General features: G+C 33.0%; 3 protein-coding genes across 4 annotated transcripts; 1 reads left to right on the top strand and 2 right to left on the bottom strand.

Moving 5' to 3' along the window:
- The first annotated feature begins 4,553 nt into the window (after nt 1–4,553).
- LOC145061270 (putative E3 ubiquitin-protein ligase XERICO) lies at nt 4,554–5,785 on the top strand. 2 transcript variants are annotated; one of them, XM_079008698.1, is made up of 2 exons: nt 4,554–4,706; nt 5,095–5,785. In XM_079008698.1, the coding sequence occupies exon 2, from the start codon at nt 5,108–5,110 to the stop codon at nt 5,564–5,566; it is 459 nt and encodes a 152-aa protein (XP_078864824.1). In that variant the 5' UTR covers nt 4,554–4,706; nt 5,095–5,107; the 3' UTR covers nt 5,567–5,785. The 2 variants fall into 2 exon arrangements, with proteins under 2 accessions (XP_078864824.1, XP_078864825.1); XM_079008699.1 differs by lacking the exon at nt 4,554–4,706 and adding an exon at nt 4,713–4,925.
- Nucleotides 5,786–6,175: 390 nt separating this feature from the next.
- On the bottom strand, nt 6,176–8,358 carry LOC145061269 (ARM repeat superfamily protein). The gene is made up of 2 exons (XM_079008697.1): nt 7,985–8,358; nt 6,176–7,384 (listed from the first exon to the last, which is right to left on the bottom strand). The coding sequence occupies exons 1-2, from the start codon at nt 8,263–8,265 to the stop codon at nt 6,574–6,576; spliced, it is 1,092 nt and encodes a 363-aa protein (XP_078864823.1). The 5' UTR covers nt 8,266–8,358; the 3' UTR covers nt 6,176–6,573.
- A 6,167-nt stretch (nt 8,359–14,525) lies between these two features.
- Nucleotides 14,526–21,131, bottom strand: LOC145061014 (flocculation protein (DUF1296)). Its single transcript, XM_079008376.1, has 10 exons — nt 20,684–21,131; nt 18,496–18,539; nt 18,298–18,400; nt 17,715–18,188; nt 17,219–17,389; nt 16,668–17,031; nt 16,268–16,580; nt 16,050–16,181; nt 15,457–15,945; nt 14,526–15,377 (listed from the first exon to the last, which is right to left on the bottom strand). The coding sequence occupies exons 1-10, from the start codon at nt 20,838–20,840 to the stop codon at nt 15,069–15,071; spliced, it is 2,556 nt and encodes an 851-aa protein (XP_078864502.1). The 5' UTR covers nt 20,841–21,131; the 3' UTR covers nt 14,526–15,068.
- Between the last annotated feature and the right edge of the window lie 3,017 nt (nt 21,132–24,148).

Raw genomic sequence — 24,148 nt, 5'->3', positions numbered from 1 at the left:
AAACCTCCCTAAGGGTGGATAGTTCTAGGATGGGATTTGAGATGGTTTCTAGAGCTTTTCTTGGGCTCTAAGAAAACTTGGGGGGCAAACAAAAAGGGGTAAGGTTTATCCAAGGACACCTGCCTTATCCAACCCCCTCTAGTCACCTATATAAACCTTCCATTGCTCTCATATTTTTGGCACTCTTATTCCTCAAAGGAATTCTAAAAATTCTCTCATCTCCCCTCTCTCTTCAATAAGCCTCCAACTGCTAGGGTTTGGGTGTGAGTCATCAGAGGCACCCGATTTCTGGTGTTGGCTTTCTAAAGTTCTACAAAGAAGGATTTCTAGTTTATTTACAATAATAAACTAAAATGTATGTTTTCTATTATCCATTCTCCTAGATAGAAAATAGCAATGTACTTTACGGTTCTTGAATTCAAATTGTTGTTTGCAAATCATAGTAAGAACATAGATCATTTAGGGTGTATGTGAACTTCGAGTTTTATGTTTTCCGCCAAAATATGATTTTTTATCTATAAAACCCATCAACAGTATCAGAGCAATTGTTCTCTTTGCTCTTGCACAAAGTTGAATAAGATCAAAAACCCTTTTGATGGTTTTCGATTTAGGCAAGGGTTTTAGAAACAATAGCCTCCTTCTTCATTTTTCGAAATTGCTAGGGTTTTAGTAGGGTTTACTTTTTTTATTATTATTATTATTTTTAGTTTTAAATGTCTTGAAATTATATATTTGGTAAATCTCAAACCCTAATTTTGAAATTAGAAGGTATTGGATTAGGATTAAAATTTATTTGATTAATTGTTTAATGGTAAATAAATTGTTTAATCCTTATTGGTTTAATTTAAATTGAATTAATTTTTATTAATTTTGAATTTTTAATTAAATTTAGTTGAATTAATTTTGAATTTTTATTAACTTTGAATTTGAATTAATATTTATTTAAAAGTTAGCTGAAAAAAAATAAAAAAATCATTTTTTTTAAAATGGTTTTTTTTTCAAAAAAAATTTCAACAGATTTTTAATAAAAGGTGCGATTTTTTCAAAAAAAATAAATTGTGATCTATAATATATATATATATATATATATATATATATATATATATATATATATATATATATATTAAAAGAATGTTCCCTTATATTCTGAATAGTAAACTAATATGTTTTTTGTCAATTTTGTCCCTCATTTTTAAGTCATTTTGACACTTTTGCTCATTAGAATCAAAATTTTTATATTTTTTATGAACCTTTTAATATTCAAAGTTTGGCCACAACACTTTAAGGAATTGACAACTTTGGTCCATTTTCTGAAAACTTGTTAATTCCAACCCTTTTAATTCTATATCCATTTTGACATTTTTGGTCCTTACAATCAAAAACTTTTACATTTTTTCATAAAAAACACAAAAAACGGTCTGGGACGAAATCCGAGTTTTTCCGCTATTTTTTGATTAATAAGTTGTCTAATGTTTTGTTAATTCTATTTTTTTTTTTTTGAAACGCCGAAATTTTATAGACCCAAAGCCTATCAAGCGACAAGGCTAGGGAAAAAATAAAACAGGAAAAGGTTTACAAAATTTTGAAATGACAAGAACACCAATCCACCCACTTCTAACGATGATAATAAGGAATAACACAAAATTGACCAAATAATTATTGAAAATTAGTGTAAATAACCCAACTTTTTTAGTTTACCGAAATGACTTCTATTTCCAAAATCGAGTATTGGAAGTATATAATCTAGTCTCATTAATACCAAACTCTTGCAAAAAAAAATTATATCTAACCTCTTAAATTGAAATGTTACTTTACTTCTCCGGATTTTACAACCACAAAACTCTCTTGAAAACAGTATTTGAGCCATGAATTAGGCATGTGCACATTTGAGCCAAGGATTAAACACAAATAACTATTTTGGAATTCGAAAAAAATCCTTAAAATTTTGAAGAATAACTCTGAAATATTTTGTTTTGTCCGATTTTTTTTTTTTTTTGTATGAGATGTAGAATTTGCTTTTGATATGACACGAATCTAGCTCGAAACAAAGTCAAATTAGCCCGAAATGCAATTTTTCAGAGATGGTGATCAAATTGGATACTCCCATAAAGTTGGATTAATTATCTACATTTTCAAATAATCACGTTGTCCTTTTATGATTATCTGTAATAACAGTTTATTTCTTTTTAAATATAAAGAATTTAAATTGTGTTAAACCTTAAAGGGTAGTTAAAGAAGTCTTTTCAATCTAAATATCTAATGGATACATCGTTCTACAACTAATAAGATTTTGGAAAGCCAGAGATATTGAAAACGACGTGTGTGGGCCAACATCAATCTCCTGTACGGCATGCATAGCAGCATGTTCCTGCATGTGAAGGTTTACACAATTTACAGCTTTACATGTTGTTGACATGGGCTTTTAGGCCCACTAGCCATTAAATTTCATCCACTACCATTGTACCATAAACGAAAGGTGCATCATCGCTTTTTTTCATTTGCATCGTTTTCTTGTGATACAATGAACTTATTTATAACGATTAGTAACTTCGGAATATCTCTTGATTCTTGATAATAAAACAACCTAATATATACAATGAATCTGTTTATAACAATAACAACACATGATATCATGATATGCATGCATTATATATCTATGTATAGCATTAATTTTTCATTTTTAAAGTTATAGGCCCCCATGAAACACTAATAATATATTCGATATGTCATAGGAGTTTTAATTCCAGTAGAAATCGAATCCATAGGAACAATATATATTAGTGTTAGGATGTGAATGTATATCTTATTTACATCTTTCCATACACGAGTCACTTTTATAGAATTATGTAAAATACATAGAAAAAAAATCATAGCAAAAATGATTTGGGACACACACCAAACAATTTGAAATCTCCACATGTATGTAAATTCCAAACAACATACAAAAAGATGTGAGAATCTAAGGATTAGATCTTGTTCTTGGGACCAAAGTCATTGGTTGTGATGTATAGACAGTTACAAAATGGTTGGACAGTTAAAAAATAGTAGGACCGAATAAACCATGGTTATTAGATGAATTTGATCCAATGGTTGTGATCGAATTCTTAGTCATATTTTCTTTGGTTCTCATCTAATCCATAGGCTGTAATCAAGTTCTTAGTAACAAATTATGGTTGTCGGATGAATTTGATCTAGTTCTCAAAATTTTACAGCTGCATGATGGATTGAATGCAATGGTCCAATTTCATTCTTACAATCCTACGCTTTGTAACACAATTCGGGTTTTAGAATAAGTTTTACCTTAAAAGTCATTTTCAATTGAAGAAACATTGGTTTGAAGATTGAGTTAGTATAAGGATTGAGGTTTTCATTTTAGACATCAATTTTTAACGAAATATTATTTAATGTACAAAAATAACCACGATCAGTATCACCACCACTCGCGAGTCTAGAATTTAAAATCACATGGCTCCTAATGAGTTGAACCAAACCTAATAAAAAGTAAAACCAAGTTCAACCAAAAAAACATTCAATTCAAGATGCATAAAATTTGGACGTGAAAAGACTGAACCCAAGTCGGTCATTCCGTAATACATATTTTTTAACTAGAACAAATTTATACTTTTGAATAAGCCGGACATAAAAGTGTGAAAGAGAAAATATTTATTTATAATGAAAAACTCGTCCCTTTTTTTGGAGTAGATGCGAGACTTTTTCATGTCATAAAATGTGACATGTCTTCTATGGTTCTATAGTTTATATATTTTTCCTTTATTTTTTTTTTTTGCCAAACAAATACATTAAGATAGTAAATGAGATTGTGTATAACTTTCAAAAAATTTAAGTATCACCTTACTGCTACAAACACATCTACCTCTTTTAATAAATGAAACATAAAAATAACACATGTCAATTTTTTAGAATGTTTCTTTGACATGTGACATTTTTCTATGATTTTTATTATTTCTTTTTTTATAGTAAGAAATCAAATTCAAATTTTAAAAATACAAAATCAAAACCTAATAACATTATTATGTTTATTTTGGTTAATAAATTAATTCATAATTACTTACAATCTACAATATCTTTGTTTTTTTTACATTTATTATTTGTTATCTATATAAAAATTTTAAATATACCGACCGTGATTTACACGGATTATAACTTAATACATATATAAAATACATATTTACACATTCCTCAGATTCTGAACAAGGTTTTTAGTTGTTTCGGGCATCGCTTTATTTTTTAACTACATGATGGATAATCACGAAACAAACATGGACATTAAAATTATAAACAACCTATACCACATTTTCTAAAATATAGGGACCCCATAAACGTGAGGTTAATTTTGTATATCGTATCAAAATAACACATTTTGGATTGCATAGTCATTTTCATAAATGGGACATGATCTTTTTATAAAATAAAAATAAAAAATTAAAATGCTTGAAAATTCATTTTGTCAATTTCGTAAAAATCCTTTTATATATTGGTACCAATCTTTTAAAAAGGAGCACGACGATTTGTACTATTTAATAGAGTGCCGTCATCATCAGCCATTATCACTTTATCAGCAATACCCCACCCACCCCCTTCTTCCGCTCCACTTACACACACCCCCCCACTCCCAGCTTCTTTCTTGCTGGAAATTCTTAAAATCCCATCTCAATTCAACAATTCCAACCACAATCCGCTTCAAAGTACGTATTTTCTCCCTATCTTCATTGCTTTTTACTCTAATCTATACTGTTTCAAGTGATTATCTGCTTAATTCGATCTGTTCTAGATCTCGCCGTAAATTTCCATCGATTAATCGGTGAATGTTTTTTTGAAATACTCAAAGCTGAATCTAACTTCGGTATTCGATTTCGTTTCGCGATGTATGATGTATAATAATCAACGCAGTCGTAATAAAAAAGGTGCCAGGAATCGTACCTTTTGTTAGGGTTTCTTGTAATCTTCTTCCCTATCTGACCAATCTGAGCACCAGATTCATCCGACAGATTCTTAGTTTGCAGAAAAAACATTCAATTGTTAGTCATTTTGCTTGATAAACTAGAAGTGATGATTCTGACGACTTTTTTTTAGGTTAAGCAACGAAATGGGGCTCTCGCCATACTCAAACCCATCGGATGCAGGAGTGTTGTGCGTAATTCTGGTTAACACAGCTATGTCGATATCAATCATGAAGGAAATAGTTTGTTCGATTCTTCATGTGGTGGGGTTACGTGTAGCGTCATCACCATCATCATCCAATCAAGGCTCGCCGGAAGCTTCTGAGCGCCGGGGAAGTCCGTCGGAGACGTACATGGAGGAGTTCAGAAGCCGGACGCCGTCGCTCCGTTACATCTCCCTCCGTCGTCCCACCAAACAAGAATGCTCCGTTTGCTTAACGGAGTTTAAACCAGATTCAGAGATAAATAAGCTTTCGTGTGGGCATGTTTTTCATAAATCCTGCCTTGAAAAATGGCTAAAATGCTGGAACATTACTTGCCCTCTCTGTAGAAACCACATGATGATTTCTAAAGAAATGGAAGAAAACAACACTTGCCCGATGTGAAGAATTGAAATCAAAACTTACACTTTTTGTAGATATCATCAATTGTGTAAGGTTTCCGGTGGTTTATTCATCTGAGAAACTGATAAACTTTGGTTATTTTTTTCTCGTTTATCGAGTTTTCTTTGACGAAACAGATATATTCTGTTTCTTTCATCATTTATGCCACAATATTGAATGATCATCCCATATCTTAATTCATGTTTCTAGATTTTTTCTTTTTACCTAGTGTTACAAATAATATAATGTTGTTTCATACAATAGTTTTCCGAATTTTTATCATATTGTTCTTTATGCTTTTTATCACTTTTTCAAGTACTTTTTTGTAAATAAAATCAAGCCACCAATGACAAAATATTTAACTACCCTTGTGTATCCATAACAAGTTTTCTACAATTATTTCCCTCTTTTAATTTAAAACCGGAATTAGAAAAGAGATTTATGTATTTGCATAGAACAAAACTTTTAACTTTTAAAGAGATTCTTTATCGCACTTTGTTCCACTTTTTGGGATTTCACAAAAAATTACTAGTATAATTTTTGTTCTTGTAACATGTATTGATAACACTAGTTTGTCAAAATGAGAAATGGGATAATGCATATACTAGAAGCTAATTGCAAAATTTTCATTTCACTACATTAGAACTTGAGATAAAATATACAAGTAAACATGGTTTTCCTCCAAACCTCTTTATGAAAGATTTACAATCCCCTCTAAAATTAGTTAAAATCACCTCTCACCTTTTTTCAACCTTCTCTTTGACACGACACATGACAGAACTAGACCAGTCAAACTTTTCATTCATGCCTTTTGCACAGACAAGAGATCAGATCGATAAAAAGTCTTTGTCCCACCTTTTTAGGTGGAACAACAATTGCAGCAATTTTTGTCCCATTGACATGAGTCCAAAATCTAAACACAGTACAACCTGTTATGTCATGCATAACAGGTAACAACCACAGCCTAAAGAATACCTCAAATAGTTCTTCAAACGGTAATTTCAATGCTATTAACTTGATGAAGAAGAAGAAGCCCTTATTTGGATCTCACTCATACCAACTTCCATACTTCTTTGAACCATATCTTGCAACAAACTTTTAGCAGTTTCTACAGTTTTATCCGATCCATCAACCCTTGATGCAATATCATGAACAATCTTCTCAAGAACCGATGAACTCAATCTCTTTTCTGAAGAAGACTCCCTAAGTAAATCCAAAAGTGTCCTAGCTTTCTCTTGTGCTTCTTCACTTCCATAAACAGTTAACCTCAATAACCCAGGAATCGCACCTTCATTCAATATAAGTTCCCTGTATTTACTTCTACAGCTTACACACATTGTAAGCAAAGTAGTAACTGCATGTTCTGTGCTTACTAAAGATCCATCTTCAATCGTTTCCACTAATGTTAAAATCCCATCTTGAGTGTTTGTAATTGCGGATTTCCCTTCTTCAGATTGTGAGATGATTTGGATTAAAGATGTGGTTTTTTCAGCGAATTTGGAGGATTTTTTGCATTCTTTTAAGAGGTTGATGAGAGGGGGGATGGCTTTAGCATCGGGGATTAATGGTGGTTGTTGTGAGGTTAAGAGGTTGTGGAGGGCGGTGACTGAGTCGACTCGGCCTTGAACGGTTCCACAGCTGAGGATTTGGATGAGTAGTGGGATGACTCCAGAGTCTATTATGGTCTTTTTGTTTGGTGAGGCTGTTGATAGTGTTAGAATTGAAGCAGTGGCTAGTTCACGTAAGGTGTTGGTGTTTTGGAATTTGAGAAGTTCCACAAGAGGAGGGATAGCACCACATGTCACTATTTGTTCTTTGTTTCTGAAATTCAATGGGGATTTTTGAAGTTTAATACACAAACAAGCAATCTACTGAGTACTGACCATAACATATACAATTCATCAAAAGAGAAGAAGTTGGAATCTAGCATTCAGTGAAAGAGTAAGCTAGATTGTTGTGATTGAGCAGAAAACCATTGCATATTATGAAAACAGGTTTTAGTAAAGGTTGTATTCATCTATTTCTACAATAATAGCTTGATGAAGTTAGTAATCTTTCATGACCTAATCCACAGGCTACATTCAACTTGATTGACAGAAAAACCCTAACATGTGAGTACCAGAGAAACCAGAGGAGTTTAGTATTATCCCAATTGTTAGCACTAAAACAGAATTAGCAGACACCAAAACATCACAATCGCTTCAAATTTGAGACCAACACACACCTTCGCAGAACAAAGTGTTGATACCAATTGCAATTTAAGCAGACAATAATAAATCGTGAAATTAAAAGAAGAACCTCTCTGACCTGGTTAATTTTTTCTAAAACCCTAAAACGAGCAGACGTTGAGATAATACAAACAGCTATTGGGAGGCTTGTATGGAGATAAACACACATGTGATGTAGAGATGAAATTCTAACCGTTCGTTTCTGGAGGCGAGATTGAGGAGTGCAAGTAAGGAAACTTCGCGAGCATCGTGATTTCTGGAGTAGAGCATGAGAACGAGAGGCTGAATAACGCCGGCAGCAGCGAGCTTAGTACGAATCTTATCGGAGGAATTTCTGTTTCGAATCATGCTCCGAATCTCCCTTGCGGCGTGAATCTTGGTGAGGAGATCGCCGTTGATGATCTTACCGGAGATTTCATCGATTAGTGTTTGTTTCTTGTGATGGAATAGCCCTGGCCCATCTTCCTCTCCCATCTCTCTCTCTCCTCTCTCTTCTTTCTGGTTTCTCTCTGGGAATCGATTCAGCTTCGGACCATGGGATTTTTACTCCACGGCTATCCCGGTCACCACTACTTTCATATATTCTTACTTTCCCTAATTTAATAATTCCTACTACATAACTTTCTAACTAAAAAAATAACATACTTTTGTCATCTTAATAAATTTTATTATATAGGTTTTTTACCCTTATATAATATAATAAAAATATTACTTATATCATTTTACATCAAATTAATATTACACTATTTTTTATATTTTTTGCTCTTAACGGGAGTCGATAAACTTCATTTGTTCGCTTTAGTGGTTTTATATAGATGATATGATAGTATTTAAAGAATCAAATACACTAATTAAGTTTAAATAAACTTCAATTAGTAGATTATGAGTAGTTAAGTGATGAAGTTCGATTAGTAGATTATGAGTAGTTAAATGATGACATTGTATGTAATTATACAATGGAGTCGTTGATTTTTCGAAAGGATTATGGGAAGCTTGTATGACAATAAAAACTATATTGTTAAGATGTACATAATAGATCGAGCTTGTGACCATAGTTTCATTTGGTTTATGAGAGCTTCATTGCTCATTATAGATGACTTTTGATGTGAGATTCATTGCTCATCATTGATAAGAGCCTTATTGCTCGTTATAGATGACTTTCGATGAGAGCTTCATTGCTTATAGTAGATGACTTTCAATGGAAAACTTAATTGCTTATTTAATGAAACAATGGCAATGTATAAACTATGTTTAGTTTAATCAATAACCTTAAACATAAATATTAGTAAACATTTAATCTTAACTTTTAAATGCATCTAATTTGAAACATTTGACCGGAAAATCAGAGCAACTCGTAAATCTTCCTCATGGGTTATTCAAAGTCCATGAAATTGAACATTTTGCATCAACAACAGTTCATGAATAGACCAATTCAATTAATTTTAGATGAGTCTTTGAAGCTCAACACTCATGAAGGCAAACCCATGGAGAAGGAGGAGAATATTGTGATTTACTATCTGGTTGAAGCCGTTGAACGGGATCTTTATGTAATTTTGACTATATTGAGAAATAAATTGCCACGTAAGCAAACCTAGTCATATCATTACTTCAATCCTCATAAATGATAAATAAATAAAAAGTGGCTAATTGAATTAGATTAGAATTAATTTCATGTCTCATTTGAAGTTTTACAATTGTCCTTTTTCAAAGAAGATATAATTCTTCCTCATTCCTTTGATATGATTAAATAATTTTTTAAGTAATATTTAAAGCTTGAAATACTACTAATAAAATAAAATAAAAAACATTGGGACCCACATGATGTTTACCAGTTGTTGGAATGACACTATTTTATTTTATTTATATTTTTTTAATTGAATCAAATTATGTATATATCTGCTTGGATTTGTTCCATTGTTGGTTTCATATCTAAGAAGTTTTGTAAATAAAAACAAGGGAAAAACATTGTGATTTATAAACCAAAATTAAATTCAAGAATTAAGTTTAATATTTATTATTTATAGATGCTTTAATAAAGATCAAATAAACAAGTGTTTAGACCCAAATCCACAAGAGGAAAATTGGGAATTTTGTTGGAATTTGGGTTTAGAAGGAAGGAATCATGTATGAGAATCTAAACAAGTGACATAAATCCATTTCAGATAAAGACAAGACATGTATATTTACCTTTTAACAGACAACATGCCAACAAAATCATTATTATATACCTCAAATAATACTAGATTGCATTTTTCTAAAAAATTAATCACTATTTTTATATTTAAAGAGCAGACAAGGAAATTACTAAAAAGATTTTGAAACTAAGTGTAAAATTAAGATGGGTCCATTTCTCACCTCAGAGCTTAATTCATTGGATTCTTTTTTCAAGAATATTAGGCTCATTTTCAAAATTTATCACTCTTTTTCTTCATTTTTATTTTTTCAACTACTAAGATGTCGACATGTTCCTGTAGATTTATTAATTTCATATTTTTTATTTTGATATTTTGATATTATTTTTGTAATATTCTCTTAGACAATTTTTATAATTTTGTTGTTACATTGGGACCATTACGGTAACTTTATCTTATACAGAGACTATTTCTGTAATTTTGATATTACATAGGATAGGGACTATTTCTCTAATTAGGCTACTACAATGGCCAATTTTATAATATCGCTACTACATAGGGATTTAAGTAACATTGTCTTGCAGAAGAATTGTTACTATAATTTTATTTTACAGCGAACCATTTATGTAATGTTGCTGTTACATAGCGATCATTTAAGACAAGTTTTGTAATCTCCATGTCTAATCAAAGAATCCTCTCTGCCACGTGTCCTTTTTAAAACTCGAAATTCATTCAATGTGAAATCCCATTGTTGCCCCTCCTTCATATCACAGGGTGGCTTACATGTCCAGGTCATATGATATTTGTAACTTATATATCCAATTTAAATTAAATTTAAATGTGGTGTGATTTAAAAAACCGCTTCATGTTTGGAAAGACTTAATTGGTTACCATATTCATTCTTCTATTTCATCTCAAAATTTATAAAACGGCTGTTATCACTCATATCGAATCCCTGTAAATAAGGAATTGATAAGGTATGATATATTCTAATTTAAAATTAATTGCAATTAAGTTGATTTACTTGCCCCTTTTCATCCTATTCAGTTCTATATATAATTCATACATTTTTAATCATTAATTTACATGACCATTCTTTCATACTTCCACCACATGAAACAAGTCCATAAACTTCTCCAGAAGATGAGTTTGATTAGTCGAGACAACTATATGCTCTTAATCCCTTTCACTCTGTAATGTTGATACTTATTACGAATAGTATATGTTAATATTATCCGTTTTTCATGTAATGTTGATACTTATTACGAATAGTATATGTTAATATTATCCGTCTTCCAAAACGAATTACATGTAAAAGGAATATTATATGTTTTGAATACTTATGATCTGTTTGTGTTTGTGTTTTGCATTTTTTTATGGTGTGTTTTCTTCTTGGTTGCATCTTTATAATCTTTAAAATCTCTTAAAAGTAGTAAAATAAAAGTTTAATTATTATATGTTATACCTATACAATTATTATCCATCTTCCATATCGATTTACATGTAACCATCTTGGAAATCTATTTCCAAATTGTCCCTGACACTTCAAAAATGTTATTATTATTGGATTTCTTAACTGTGCAATGCTCTTTTTTATATGAAAATGCACGTTAGTCTAATCTACTCACAATGAATCAATATTAAAAGGGCAATTTTGTCCTTGGTTTCCATAAATGAAAGGATAGTAACCTGGTTAAAAGGTCAGTTCGGTCATTTCTTGGTTGTTGGTTGTTATTTACACAGGGTATTATTACAATAGCGGATATTCAAATACATGTTAAATGGGTTACAAGAATTTTTAGATTCATTATACATGTTACATGGGTTACAAGAATTTTTAGATTCATTATACATGTTAAATGGGTTACATGATCGTTTAGATTCATTATACATGTAAATAGGATGTTCATTAACTCACTATTGTGGTCTTACATTGTGTATTATTATTGCAATTGCAAAGAGAGCAATTTTAACATTTGAACACTTATTGTATTGATGTTCAAAACCATTAACATTGACTTCATTTATTTATACGGTAACATATCGATTTATAAATACTTAACAATATTTTTTTCTATTAAACTATATACATTCTACTAAATAATATTTTCTTCTTTGATGTTTTGTTACATTGATAATGGCAGAGAGAAACATCACTTTCATTCACGAACTGGATAACATGAAAGATGATTACACTTTAAAAGTTTGAATTATCCGGTTATGGAAATCAATCTCCTTTTGGAATAAAAAAAGCCAAAAGCAGAAGTTGTTACTGTTCTAAGAGTCATCAAGGGTATAATGGTCCTTTTTTGGTTAATCATAAAAACTTCAAGATTTTTTATGGGTTTCTGCTACAGGGTTGGTTTTATTGGAATAAAAAAGGAGAATAAATAAATAATTTTTAATGGGTCTAAGTATATTTCGGTTAAAGAATTTGCAGCAAGGGCAATCTCATATTATTATTATTATTATTATTATTATTATTATTATTATTATTATTATTATTATCTGTCATCTTGATTTGGATTTCTTGAAGATCTGTGAAGTTAGCAATGATTTCTGTTGGTATAAGAATGTCAAAAGAAGAAGATTCAGTTGTTCGGAATGGTACCTAATGGTGTGGATTGATCTTTTGGAGGGTAGAGTTCAATTTATTAAAAAAAAAAGATCTTGTGTATTCATGTTCTCATGTTTTTTGGATCCTTTACAATTGGATTATGGAAGATTGCCCAACGAATTTCCTCAAAAGACTTCATGGGCATTTATGGAATTTCGGAAATATAAACATAATTGACGGATTTAATTTCAGTGGTTTAAATTTGTGTCGTATTATGGTTTGGTTTTATATTTTATCTCATAACTTGAAAAGTGTATCCATGTATGTTTAATAGAGAGACAAAGATGAAAAAAAAAGGTTGAAGAAAAGGCTCTAAGATGCTGACTCTATTTTCACAATCACGTAATCAAATTCTATAAACACGTATAGGATTAAAAGTATATTCATACATGTCATTTCCATGAGTGATTGTGTTTTTTACACTCTATTCAAATTTATATTATGTTCTATAAAATCATAGAAATATTAAATGTCTTCACATACATAATGAATAGTGGATATTCAAATAAAACAATATATTAATTTTAAATAATCAATATAAAAGTTTACACAAAACTTTGGTTTAATAAAATTTTATATATCTTTTATCCGTGGTTTTCACGGGCTGTAACCTAGTTTTCTCAAATATACCAAACCAAAACTGAAAAATGGAAATTCAAAGACCCAAGAACCGAACTACTTTACATAATTTGGTTCCTATATGGTTCCAGTTCGGTTTAATTCGTTTCTATGTTTAATTTCATTTATATTGGGATGAGATGAATCTACCCTGAAAAAAAATCAAAGAACTGAGAACCAAACTGATTTACATATTTGGTTTCTATACGGTTTTGGTTCAGTTCGGTTTTGTCAGATATTTTGCTCATTTATCGCTTTTGTAAAACTCGTAGAGTTTGTCGATTACTCCTCCGAGTACTCGCTAATCAGCCCCTTATCGAGACGAGTTACAGAATTTCGAGTACTTCCCAATCGGCCCCTTAATGAACTGAGCAGTGTTGTAAAATTCGGTCAACTCGGTGATTAATATGTATAATATAATTAATGATGTATTATTTAACACACACATGTGATTATTATTACATATATATATCTTAAATTTTCGGTAATTATTCACGAAGTGAGACCATTATGTATTTTTCAGCTTTTGTGCATTCACATGTATCTAATTTTGTTATATATTTCAATCAACTTATAATTTTAACTTATAATTTTGACATATATAATTTTCCTAAAAATATTTCTACATGAATTATCATATCCGAGTACTCCCGAGTACTCGCTACTCGGTCAAACAGGTACCAAGTAACCTGTTCTACAACCTTGATTCCTATAGAGACCATTAGATAATTTTACAAAAAATATTTCTATAATTTTCCCAAACATATGGACCATTAAATAAAATGTAAATTTTACACAATTATTTCTTTCTATGTTTTTCTCAAACATAAGAACCATTAGATAATTTTTTGCAGCAACGATTTCAATAACTTATTCGATCATAGGGGCCATTATACAACTTTACAGGATCCATTTATGTAATTTTCTCAAACATAAGAACTATTTTTATAATTTTCTTCAAACATAAAGACCATTAAATAATTTTATAAAACAATTTCTATAAAAATTTCAAAGATAAGGACTAATTGACAATTTTATAGAAATATAATAAGACGAAATATGCACTACTAGATAAATGTGCATGATGAATCGTTGTATTTGATAACATGAGTGATTAGTCGAACAAACTTGTTAAAACTATTTATAATGATGAAGAGAACGATATTGATCAATAAGAAACTTTCTAAGGTTAATACCAAAATAAGGTCATTTATGTCTTTTGTCTTTTACACAAGATAGTGATTCTAACCTGCCATTTGGATGGGACACAAAACAATTGACATCAGCATAAAACCAATCCAATGCATGCCAAAAACAATACATCAGATTCTGTCATATCATCATTGAAATAGAAAATACCAAATGAATGATTATGAATGATGTTTCCGATTATACCCAATACCAATTACAACAGTTGAAGTACATTTTTTCTTGCTATCAAAATTCACTTTACATGCAACACCACCAAAAGGGTAAAAAAAACAAGCAAGAAAACATAATAATAAGCCTCTAGACCCTAAATCCATGAGTCCTATAAAACCTCAAATTTCAAAACAGAAAATAGAAGATCATCCACATCCACCACAGACTCATGACCAAAAACCATATACCCCCAAGAAAAAAGACAAGACCCAATAAACACTTCCACCCACATCACTCTACCTTTTAAAAAATGGTTGCTTTATCGGTTACAAGAGGAATTCATCTTTTTTTTGTTTATATATATATATATATATATATATATATATATATATATATATATATATATATCCTCCAACAATAGCATACTCTCTTCTATCAAAACTTCCAACCTTCTCTTCCTCCTATATAAGATGATTTACACTCAAATCCCTAATAATCATTCCATTCATACCTTTTCTGGTTTTGGGTTTTGATTGAAGTTTGTTACTTTAGTAGTTGTTAGGCCAGTTGATTTGAGTTGGTTGGGGTTGTTGCTGCTGATAGACACTAGCTGCGGCTGCTGCGGGTCCCACCATGTCCACACTACCCGGTCCACCACCAGCCAGCGGGTGAACCGCACCGGTGGTTACTGGTTGAGGCGGGTGATAAATATTAGCAAAGGCCGCCGCGTGGCCATGGCTAGGTTGTTGTGTTGGGGTGGTGTATGCCACTTGACCACCTTGAGGCAGATTATAAAAAGAACCCGACATGTCTCGACCGGGTCCCGGTCCTGCTATCCATACACCTGGACCTTCACTCTACAAACAAAACATACAATTTTTACACCAACTTTTTTTTTAAAAAAAAAAATTGTGCATAATAGTTGATACAACTAACCTGCTGGCCAGTGATGTAAACATTAGTTTCCTTAAACTGGGAGTGGGACCCACCAAGGTCTTCATTAGAGGTGGAATTGGCAGCAGCTGAACCAGGGTTATAACCAGCAGGGGGTGGTGAAGCATATGGTCCATAGCTTCCAATATGTCCTGAGTTATTGCTTCCGGGCTTATACTGTGGAAGCGGGTATTTAGAATTAGAGGCGGCCACTGGTGGTGGTGCTGGATACATGCCGCCGCCTTGCTGCGGTTGTTGTGGGAATGTCCCATTGCTTAAAAACTGATGGATAGCAGCTGGTGGAGGGACATAAAATGGGGAGAAATATGGACCGTATGGGATGTAATTTGGAGGGTAATGGGGTAGATGAACCCCGGGTGGCTGCCGGAAAACAGGTAATGGTTGTTGAGTGACGGATATGGAGCTTTGCATGGTTTGTGTGGCGGCTGTTGGTGTTGGACTGGTGGTGGATAACATTAGTGAGTTCCCAACCTGTGGTTTCAATTAATTAGTAAACAGAGACATAAATTGGCAAATTCAATTCATCTTGTACAACTTGGTTAATGAATTTGTTGGCATTTATTTTAGAAACAAACCTCTTGAGAAGAGTGAGAAGGTTGTGGAACATTTCCGTTGTACTTTGTGGTTGAGTGGAAAGGTGACATGCGTCCATCACTCTCACGATAAAAGTGAGCATAATAGCTTGCTGGATCAAACGGTTGCTGAACCTGTAAGTAATTTTCTCAAATACATCATTTTTTATTTAATTAATTAATGGATTATAAATAAATAAAAAAGGGTGGTAGGGTCTTACTACAAAGCTTGGGACATGAGAAGCATCGCGTGCCTGAGACTCAGTGTTTTCAAAAGATGTAACTTGGCTTCCAATCATTGGTGGCATGAACCCAAAACTGAAGTTTGGATTTGGAGATGTATGAACAACTGGGTATTGATGACTTGGAGTTGGAAGTGAAGAAGAAGAAGAAGTCTCTTGCTTGGGCTCTCTGTACTCGGGTCCCGCATTCGATGACATGTCACCTTCTGTTGGTAAACTCTCGGGTACATTAGATGAAGATGTGGTAGGAGGGCGTTCAAGATGATCCTCCTCTCCATCAGCACTTTCATTTCTGAAACAATAAAATACATTTATTTTATCTAGTCCAACAATATGCAATACAACCTAAGTAAGAAATGGAGAGAAAAAGAAAATAAACCTGGATTGCATTTGCTCCTCCTCTATAGTTTCATCAGAAGTCTTGTCACTCACAGGACCATTTGAGTTTGAGGAGGTTTTATTAAAACCAAAAGTGGCATCAAAACTCCCAAAACAGAAGCCGAGTTTTTCGGCTTCAGGAACATGAAGGTGATTTGGGATAATGACATGTTGTTTATCATCTGAGATGTGGGACTCTTTCAGCTTCTTCTCAAGTTCATCCTCCTTTGAATCAAGATTAGTGGAGGATGCAGAAGAAACTGTTGTTGGAGTATGAGCTTCAACTGGAACCACAGCCACAGGCACCTTAATTGACCCTTGACTTTGACCAATTGGTTTCGGTTTCCATTCCATGCTAGGACCAACTGTAGGAAAAGAAATCACAAACATGTTCATTATTATTATAATTTGTTTTGGGAGGCAAGGGGTGTTGTGGCTGACATGTACAAACAAAAGGTGGCTAGGTTTACACCTCTGCAATCATTAAGTTCTACTCTTTTCACTTCTAATAAAAGCATTCAGTTGAAAGTTAAGGTTTCGGTGTCTTGATACCTTTTTGAGGTCCAATTGCTTGTTGCATCCTATTATTATAATTTGATGAAGGCCTGGAAATGGGAAAGGAGACATGAGAAGATGATCCAGGTCGTGAAGAAGACTCTGGAACCACATTCTTCCCCACTCCCTGAAGCTCACCGGGTCCCACCTTCCCTTGCTCAGAGCCAGCTGTCATGTTTAACCATTCATATATACAATTAATTTACATCAAATCAAAATAACTTCTTTGTCCTCAAGGTCACTTTTTGTAACACTGGAGTGGACAAGCATTCTAGGGCGATTTTTAATAACAAAGATGAGGAGAGGGCATTCACGTCTTTTGCACAAACGAGCTTTTTGGGTGAGACAAAAAAAAAATTGCAGTGTTTGTCCCATTGACACTCAGTCTCAGTCTGAGTCCCAAACAGAAACCTGTTGTGTCATGTCATGTCATCTCATGCCTAACAAAAAGGATTAATAAAATTTTTATTTAAAAAAAAAAAAGGGTTCTCACAAGCAGTTGATTTGATGACAAGAGGGGACTCTTGAATTTGTTCAACTGCAGCTACTTTACTCCCAACTTCACGTCTAATAGTACCCACAGACAGCCGTGAATCTTGTGATGGCATCAAAATAGGATCTTTTTCGGACAAATATACCCCTGGTGAAGGTGAAGGTGATACTGATGGTGTCTTGGATGCAGATGTGTTCTTGGAAGTCAACATGATTGGCACATGTCCACTTTCAGAAGACCCTAAGGCAACAGCTGGGATCTTACTTGCCTCAACAGAAACAACCTTTGGCACTTGACCCTCCATCTTACTACTAGAAGTAGATGAAGCCACTTCAGATTGCTTCTTATCACTTTCGACGGATGTCTCTTTACTCTTCTGACCCTGAGGAATTGACTGATTTGCCCCTTCCTCTGCACCTTTATTGATTATCCCGTTTTCCTTCGCAGAAAGAGCTGTTCTTCCACCACCTGCATCTGGGAATAATATACCATAGAATTGTTTAGATTACATTTAGTTTTTAAACATATTAATATGATGAACAAAATCAGATTAAATAAGATGCATTTTAATATGGTGAATTACCATTAGACATGTGGCGAGATGAGTAGTTCCCTCTGCCACCCCTGTTACCCCTTCCCTGCATCCCAGGTTTCCATCTAGGCTCTGTAGATTCTTTACTCGGATTCTGCAAAAAGAGAGCATTTTAACTTTCATATACTACAAAAATCAGGACATATATTTCTAGATTAACAAAAATATAATCATGCATTGTAAACTTACCTCCTTCTTTCGGTCACGTTTCCTTTTAACTTCATGAAATGGGTCTGTGTAAAATGAGTTAAAAGTTGTTATTCTAATTTGAATACATATATAATGACATAGCTTGATGTAAAACATATTGTGCTTGGAGTTGCACACTGGAATGCAATAGAAGATCTAAGAATTAAATGAAAGATAATCAAAGCACATGATGCCCAAAATATAACACATTACAAACCAAATGTTAAGGGATAAAAAATAGAATGAAAATCACCAAACAAGTCCATTGAGCAGCCCTTTAACGGGTATGTGGGCTGGGCATCTATATAACTATTGCCATGAAAATAGAGGTAAAAGAAGGCTATCAAGATAAGATAAAAGGATGCTATAAACACCTGCATCGTTGCAAGAATATTAAGAACATATGCAGATATTAAATAGTAAAAAAGAAGCTATATAAATGAGAAGTTTGTAGAAGAAACCAGAAAAAATTGATGAAAATGGTATATGAAAAATGGCTAATGCAATGGAAAGGAAAAGTAGGATCCTAAATTATGTCAAATGTGCCAAAGATTACAAACAATAACTTGTAGTAGACATATCACATATAATGAGGTAAGAGAATGATTGTGAATTATATAAGGTTCCTAATAAAAATAGTAAGAATTCGTAAAAAAAGGTAGGAGATTCGTAAGAATGAAGCCATATGAAGATCCAATAGGTTAATTGATGTCATTACCAAGGCCCAGTTTCTTTTTTCCCATTAAGTGCTATCTGGATAAATGATGTTTACAAAGTAGCAAGCTCAAGGATATAGAAGAAAAGAAATGAGGAAAAGTTTGTAAACAGTTAGGACTCAACAGGAGTCTCCTTTCTCTGGCTTTTCACCATTAAGTAATGCCTTTTACATTAAGTCAAAAGGAAACACCAATTTAAAGCTCATTGGAATAAGTAATGTCAACAACATCTAATACAGCTATTATACCAAAGGATGGAAGAATACTAAGGTCCAAGTTATGGCCAAAAGAACATGTTGATAAAAATCAAATTGGTTTTAGATCAATATGATCAACAACATAGTCTATTTTCTTGATTAGAGAACTACTGAAGATATACAAGGGTTGTAAAAAACAATTCCATACAATGAAAAATATGGTGGTTCTAGCTTCTGGAATTTCTTGCTGACTTGTTTTTTTCACATGGGCTTTTGAGAATAATGTATTTGTTGTAGCTGTATCTTTTTATATTTATCCACAATGATGACTACGAAGCATAAAAACATATTTTAGCAAACATATGATTTTCCTATTACATAGTGTACACCAGGGTCTTTGTTAAGTTTTGTCTTTTTAATTTAGTTAACAAATATTTGAGAAAAATGACAGTGCGTTTAGGGAAATGAAAGTAAAAAATAAATGAGGGAAATTTTGTAAAAAGTTATCCCCAACTTTCATTATTAAGTTGTTGTCTGAGTCTCTGCATTAAGTCGAAAAGAAAGACCCATATATAAATTACCGGATTAACTAATGTCCCCATTAAGCCCATGAAGTCAAAAAAGAAAATCCAACTTGGTTATGCATATATAGACATAGCATTAAAAGTTTATGATACATAGAAGAAAGTTAGGAGGCAATGGTTGATAGCTAAGGCAACAAGGTTAAGATGGTTTGGTCATACTGCCTGTAAAGTGGTTCACCTCTTTATAATTTCCACAGGATTCCATTCTTTTGGCCCACCCTTCTTTGAATAAAGAGTTTTTTCCATGACAAAAACATGTTCTGCACTATTGAATTACTATAATTTCAAAGTTTTAAGCTTAAATTATTGAAGAAAACAATAACAATATACATATATCTAGCTCCTATTTGAGTAACCACCGTAAAACTATCTACTATAAAGTGAGAATTTCTGTTAAAAACATTGAACTCCCAGCTTGTAAATCAAGGATCACGAAAGGTAGCACCAATCAGCTATACATAAACATGAAAACAATACATAAAAGATAAAACTTCAAGAACAATTATAACCAATCTAACGAGCACGCTAGGGGTTAAAAGAGAGAATAAGAAACAAAAAAAAATCCCAAACCAGGCACATAGAACACGCAATTGCAAAGGTAAATCCCTAAAATCAACAAGCACATAAAAACGCACAAATCGAACAAAGAAAAATAGATCCCACCATGAAATTAAGAAAGGGGGAAGAGTACCCTGTAAGAGGAGCTTCTGAGCGGTCTCGTTTGGATCCATGGAACATTCTTTAAGCATTGCATATATCTCATCTTCACTGTGATTACCTGTGATCTCCTTGATGTTCTGGATCGTCTTCCGTACATTGTTTGGAATGGTAACCCTACCCCCACTCATCTTTTTCTTCTTGGCACACAAATAACAATAATGACTCTCTAATGTTTATGTATCTATGTATAGAGACAATTTCTGCATATGTATCTCTGTGTGCCGAAAGAATTAGGGAGAGAAAAAAGATAGCATACAAAAGGGGTTGAATCCTTTGATATAAAATTAGATTGATTGTGAATAAGATGGATGAAGAATAATGGGGAAAGACTTTGGCAAGGGTTTTTGGATTGATCGAATTTTGGTTTATTTTAGAGAGAGAGAAACGGAGGGGAAACAATACACCGAAACGGAAGTCTGTGTGTGTTGGAGTGTAATGTTTTCTTGTTACTTTTTAGAGAAAAAGTACAGTTTTGGTCCCTTAACTATTTTTTTTAACCTACAAGTTTACTTTATTAAGACTTCCCTTACAATTTTAGCCCACACTTGGCTTTTTATACGTCCTTTTCCATTCAAAATATTCATTTTCATCTTTTTGATTAAGGTGTTTTTTGTTTTAGATGTAAAAAGATAAATAATTTACGGACCATATTTGTAAAAAAAGAGGTAAATCAAACGTTTATAAGCTTTAATAAAAAGACTAATTGTTTTTTAAAGTTCCTATGTTGTTAAAATAAATTTATATTTAAATAAATTGGTATTTTAATCTTCGAATATTTTTTTTCCTCAAATATATTTTATTATTAAAAAGCTAATTAACTTGTAACATTACAATATTTTTATTCCCAACAAAATATGGTGAGTAAGGAAATTGATCATTATATTACCCTTTCTCCCAAAGACAAACCTCTAAAACTTGTTTTCATGATTGATTAGCTAAAGACTTAAGGATTTTTAGAATAAGGTTTTGGGAAAAACCTTATGTCGTGATATGGATGATAAGGACCCGTGGCGCGATCCATGTAATTAAATAGTGACTTAGTCAGGTGTAGAGCACGGTGCGATGACGGTTGGCTTCAAAATCCTAGATAACGAACCTTGAGCTCTATACTATGATGCTTACTTTTAGGGTTTCCCCTATTCTCCAACCTCCTTCGCCCGAAACCGAAAACGTCCCCAAAAGTACTCATAGAAAAATTTTCATTTTTAAACGATAAAAAAACCATTCATTCTATTTCATCAAAGATCATCATAGTCTCAAGAGTAGTTCCAAAACAAGATCAAAGTACCAAAAAGAAGTGTAGAAACTCCAATTGACGCGATGCAATTAATCATGGCTCTTCCCCGTACTATAAGAAATACCTAAAATATCTAAACTTAAAACTATAAGTATGAAGCTTAGTGAGTTTCCTAATATACCTCATACCAATACGAGCCTCGCCCTACATACATAATGGGCTCCGCCCAACATACATAACAAACATGGCAGAGTCACAAAGACAGTATAGCATTTTGCATGGTATAGTGAGAAAACTCACCTCACGATCAAAGTATACTACATCACAGTTCGTACGATCGGAAGACTGGTCCTACACACAATTTATTATAGAATAAAAGGTATATCATCAGTCTACTATCTAAAACTATCAAGTTGACTAAAAGTCAATATGGTAAAAAAGTCAACGACCAACAGTCAGAGTCAACTTACAGACCATCACACTATGGCAAGGCCTTGGCCACATCGTGGTTTACCATGATCTCGATGGATTAGTCCATCGCACCATAGTCAACACTTGACCATGTCGTGGTCACAATGACATATCCACCCTCTTATTAAGTCCTTAATCCATTAAGTCCACCACTCAAACTTTCCAGAAAGCTTATTTGCAACCAATTGATTCATAAAATCTTAACTTTATAAATATGCATGTTCAATACATGTCACACACCAAATTAGGTAAAAAAAATGAGATAAGTGGGTTCAAAACCCCATGCATGGCACATAATCAACATGGAAGTCTAGATTTGAACCATATGATACTCTTAGGACTGCAGTCATCAATAAGGTTGCAAACTTTATCAAGATGGACCACTCAAATCATCCCAACAAGGAGAACTAGTCCCAAAAACTTAGATCTAGAAGGAAACACTCATAAAGATGAAGGTTTGGAAAGTTACAAAGGTCCAAAATTTGAACAAAGAGATGTATATGAGCTTGCTTGATGATCCTTTGCTCTACAAGATCTTCATTCTCCCTTCAGAGGCAATAAATCACCAAAATGAGCTCAAAATGTTCACAAAAGGCTATGGATTTGGTTCTTTGTAATTGGAGGTGTTGGAGGATGGGGGTGAGAGAAACTCTAGCCATCGCTTCCTTTAAATAACGCCAAGGCCCGAGATCTAGGGTTTTGAGCTCCAGTCGTCACCATGTCATGCAAGAAAATGACCATGTCGTGGTCACTAAATGACCATCGTGTCGTGGATAAAGCCCTACCACGTCGTGGTGATGGGAAACAACCCAAAACCAAAACATTTAAATCACAAGACTTATATCTGAAAAACGGGTGTTATAGAAACTAATTATATGCTATAAATTAAGAGATTTGTAAGGTATTTTGGAGTGCTTGAAGAATAAATAAGGTTCCTTGGTGTTGAAGTTGGTGTTGGTGTCCATTCTCAACTAAAGAATCCTCATTATAGTCCCATCTTCTGCACTGTAAGTCTCAAAGATCCTTGATTTATTGGAGTTTATGCATAGATCTATAATTCCATTTGGTTTTTGGTTATTTGTGGTCACTTTGATTGGATATTCTTGGAGTTTGAGCAACTAAAAAATCTTAGCTTGCAAGAGAACATGTTTATGACCTTTATGAAAAAGAAAAGGGTGTGCACTTGTGTCCTTGTTTAACCATGCATAAGTTTATGTAAATTGGGTTAGACATAGGCCTTGGAATGGATATAGTTGGAAAATCTATCCATTAAGCCACTAGAAAGATTCAGACATGAAGATCCAAGGCTTGATTTGTAGAGATTAAGTGCTTAATAAAAAATTAGGTTATGTCAAAGGAATCGTGAAACGACCAAGGATAGTTTGCAACGCGAATGTACGATTGGGTTCTCGATTGTTTTGTTGCCTTGTGCTCGCACGCAACCAAAAGTTAGGTCGTAGCGCATTGACCGTTGATTGTTGGCTTTTACCAGCTGACCATTGAATTTGTGACCAATTTGGCCTTTTGTCAAATGGGAGGTTTTGAGCCGTAGACTGAGGATTAACCTCTGTTTTGGTTTAAGTGGTTTATGTAGCTAATTCTTCGAGAGTTCGAGTAGTTTCGATTCAACTATTTGATTCAAGTGAGTCTTCTCATTGTAGGACATTAGTTGTCATAGTATGCTAGATTGTATTTGTGATTTTTGTATGAAAGACGATGGTGGTACCA

The sequence above is a fragment of the Lactuca serriola genome, chromosome 7, assembly GCF_051521515.1.
Source record: "Lactuca serriola cultivar US96UC23 chromosome 7, Lser_US96UC23_V15, whole genome shotgun sequence".
Classification (NCBI taxonomy): Eukaryota; Viridiplantae; Streptophyta; class Magnoliopsida; order Asterales; family Asteraceae; genus Lactuca; species Lactuca serriola.
This window is presented reverse-complemented; position numbering and strand designations above follow the sequence as displayed.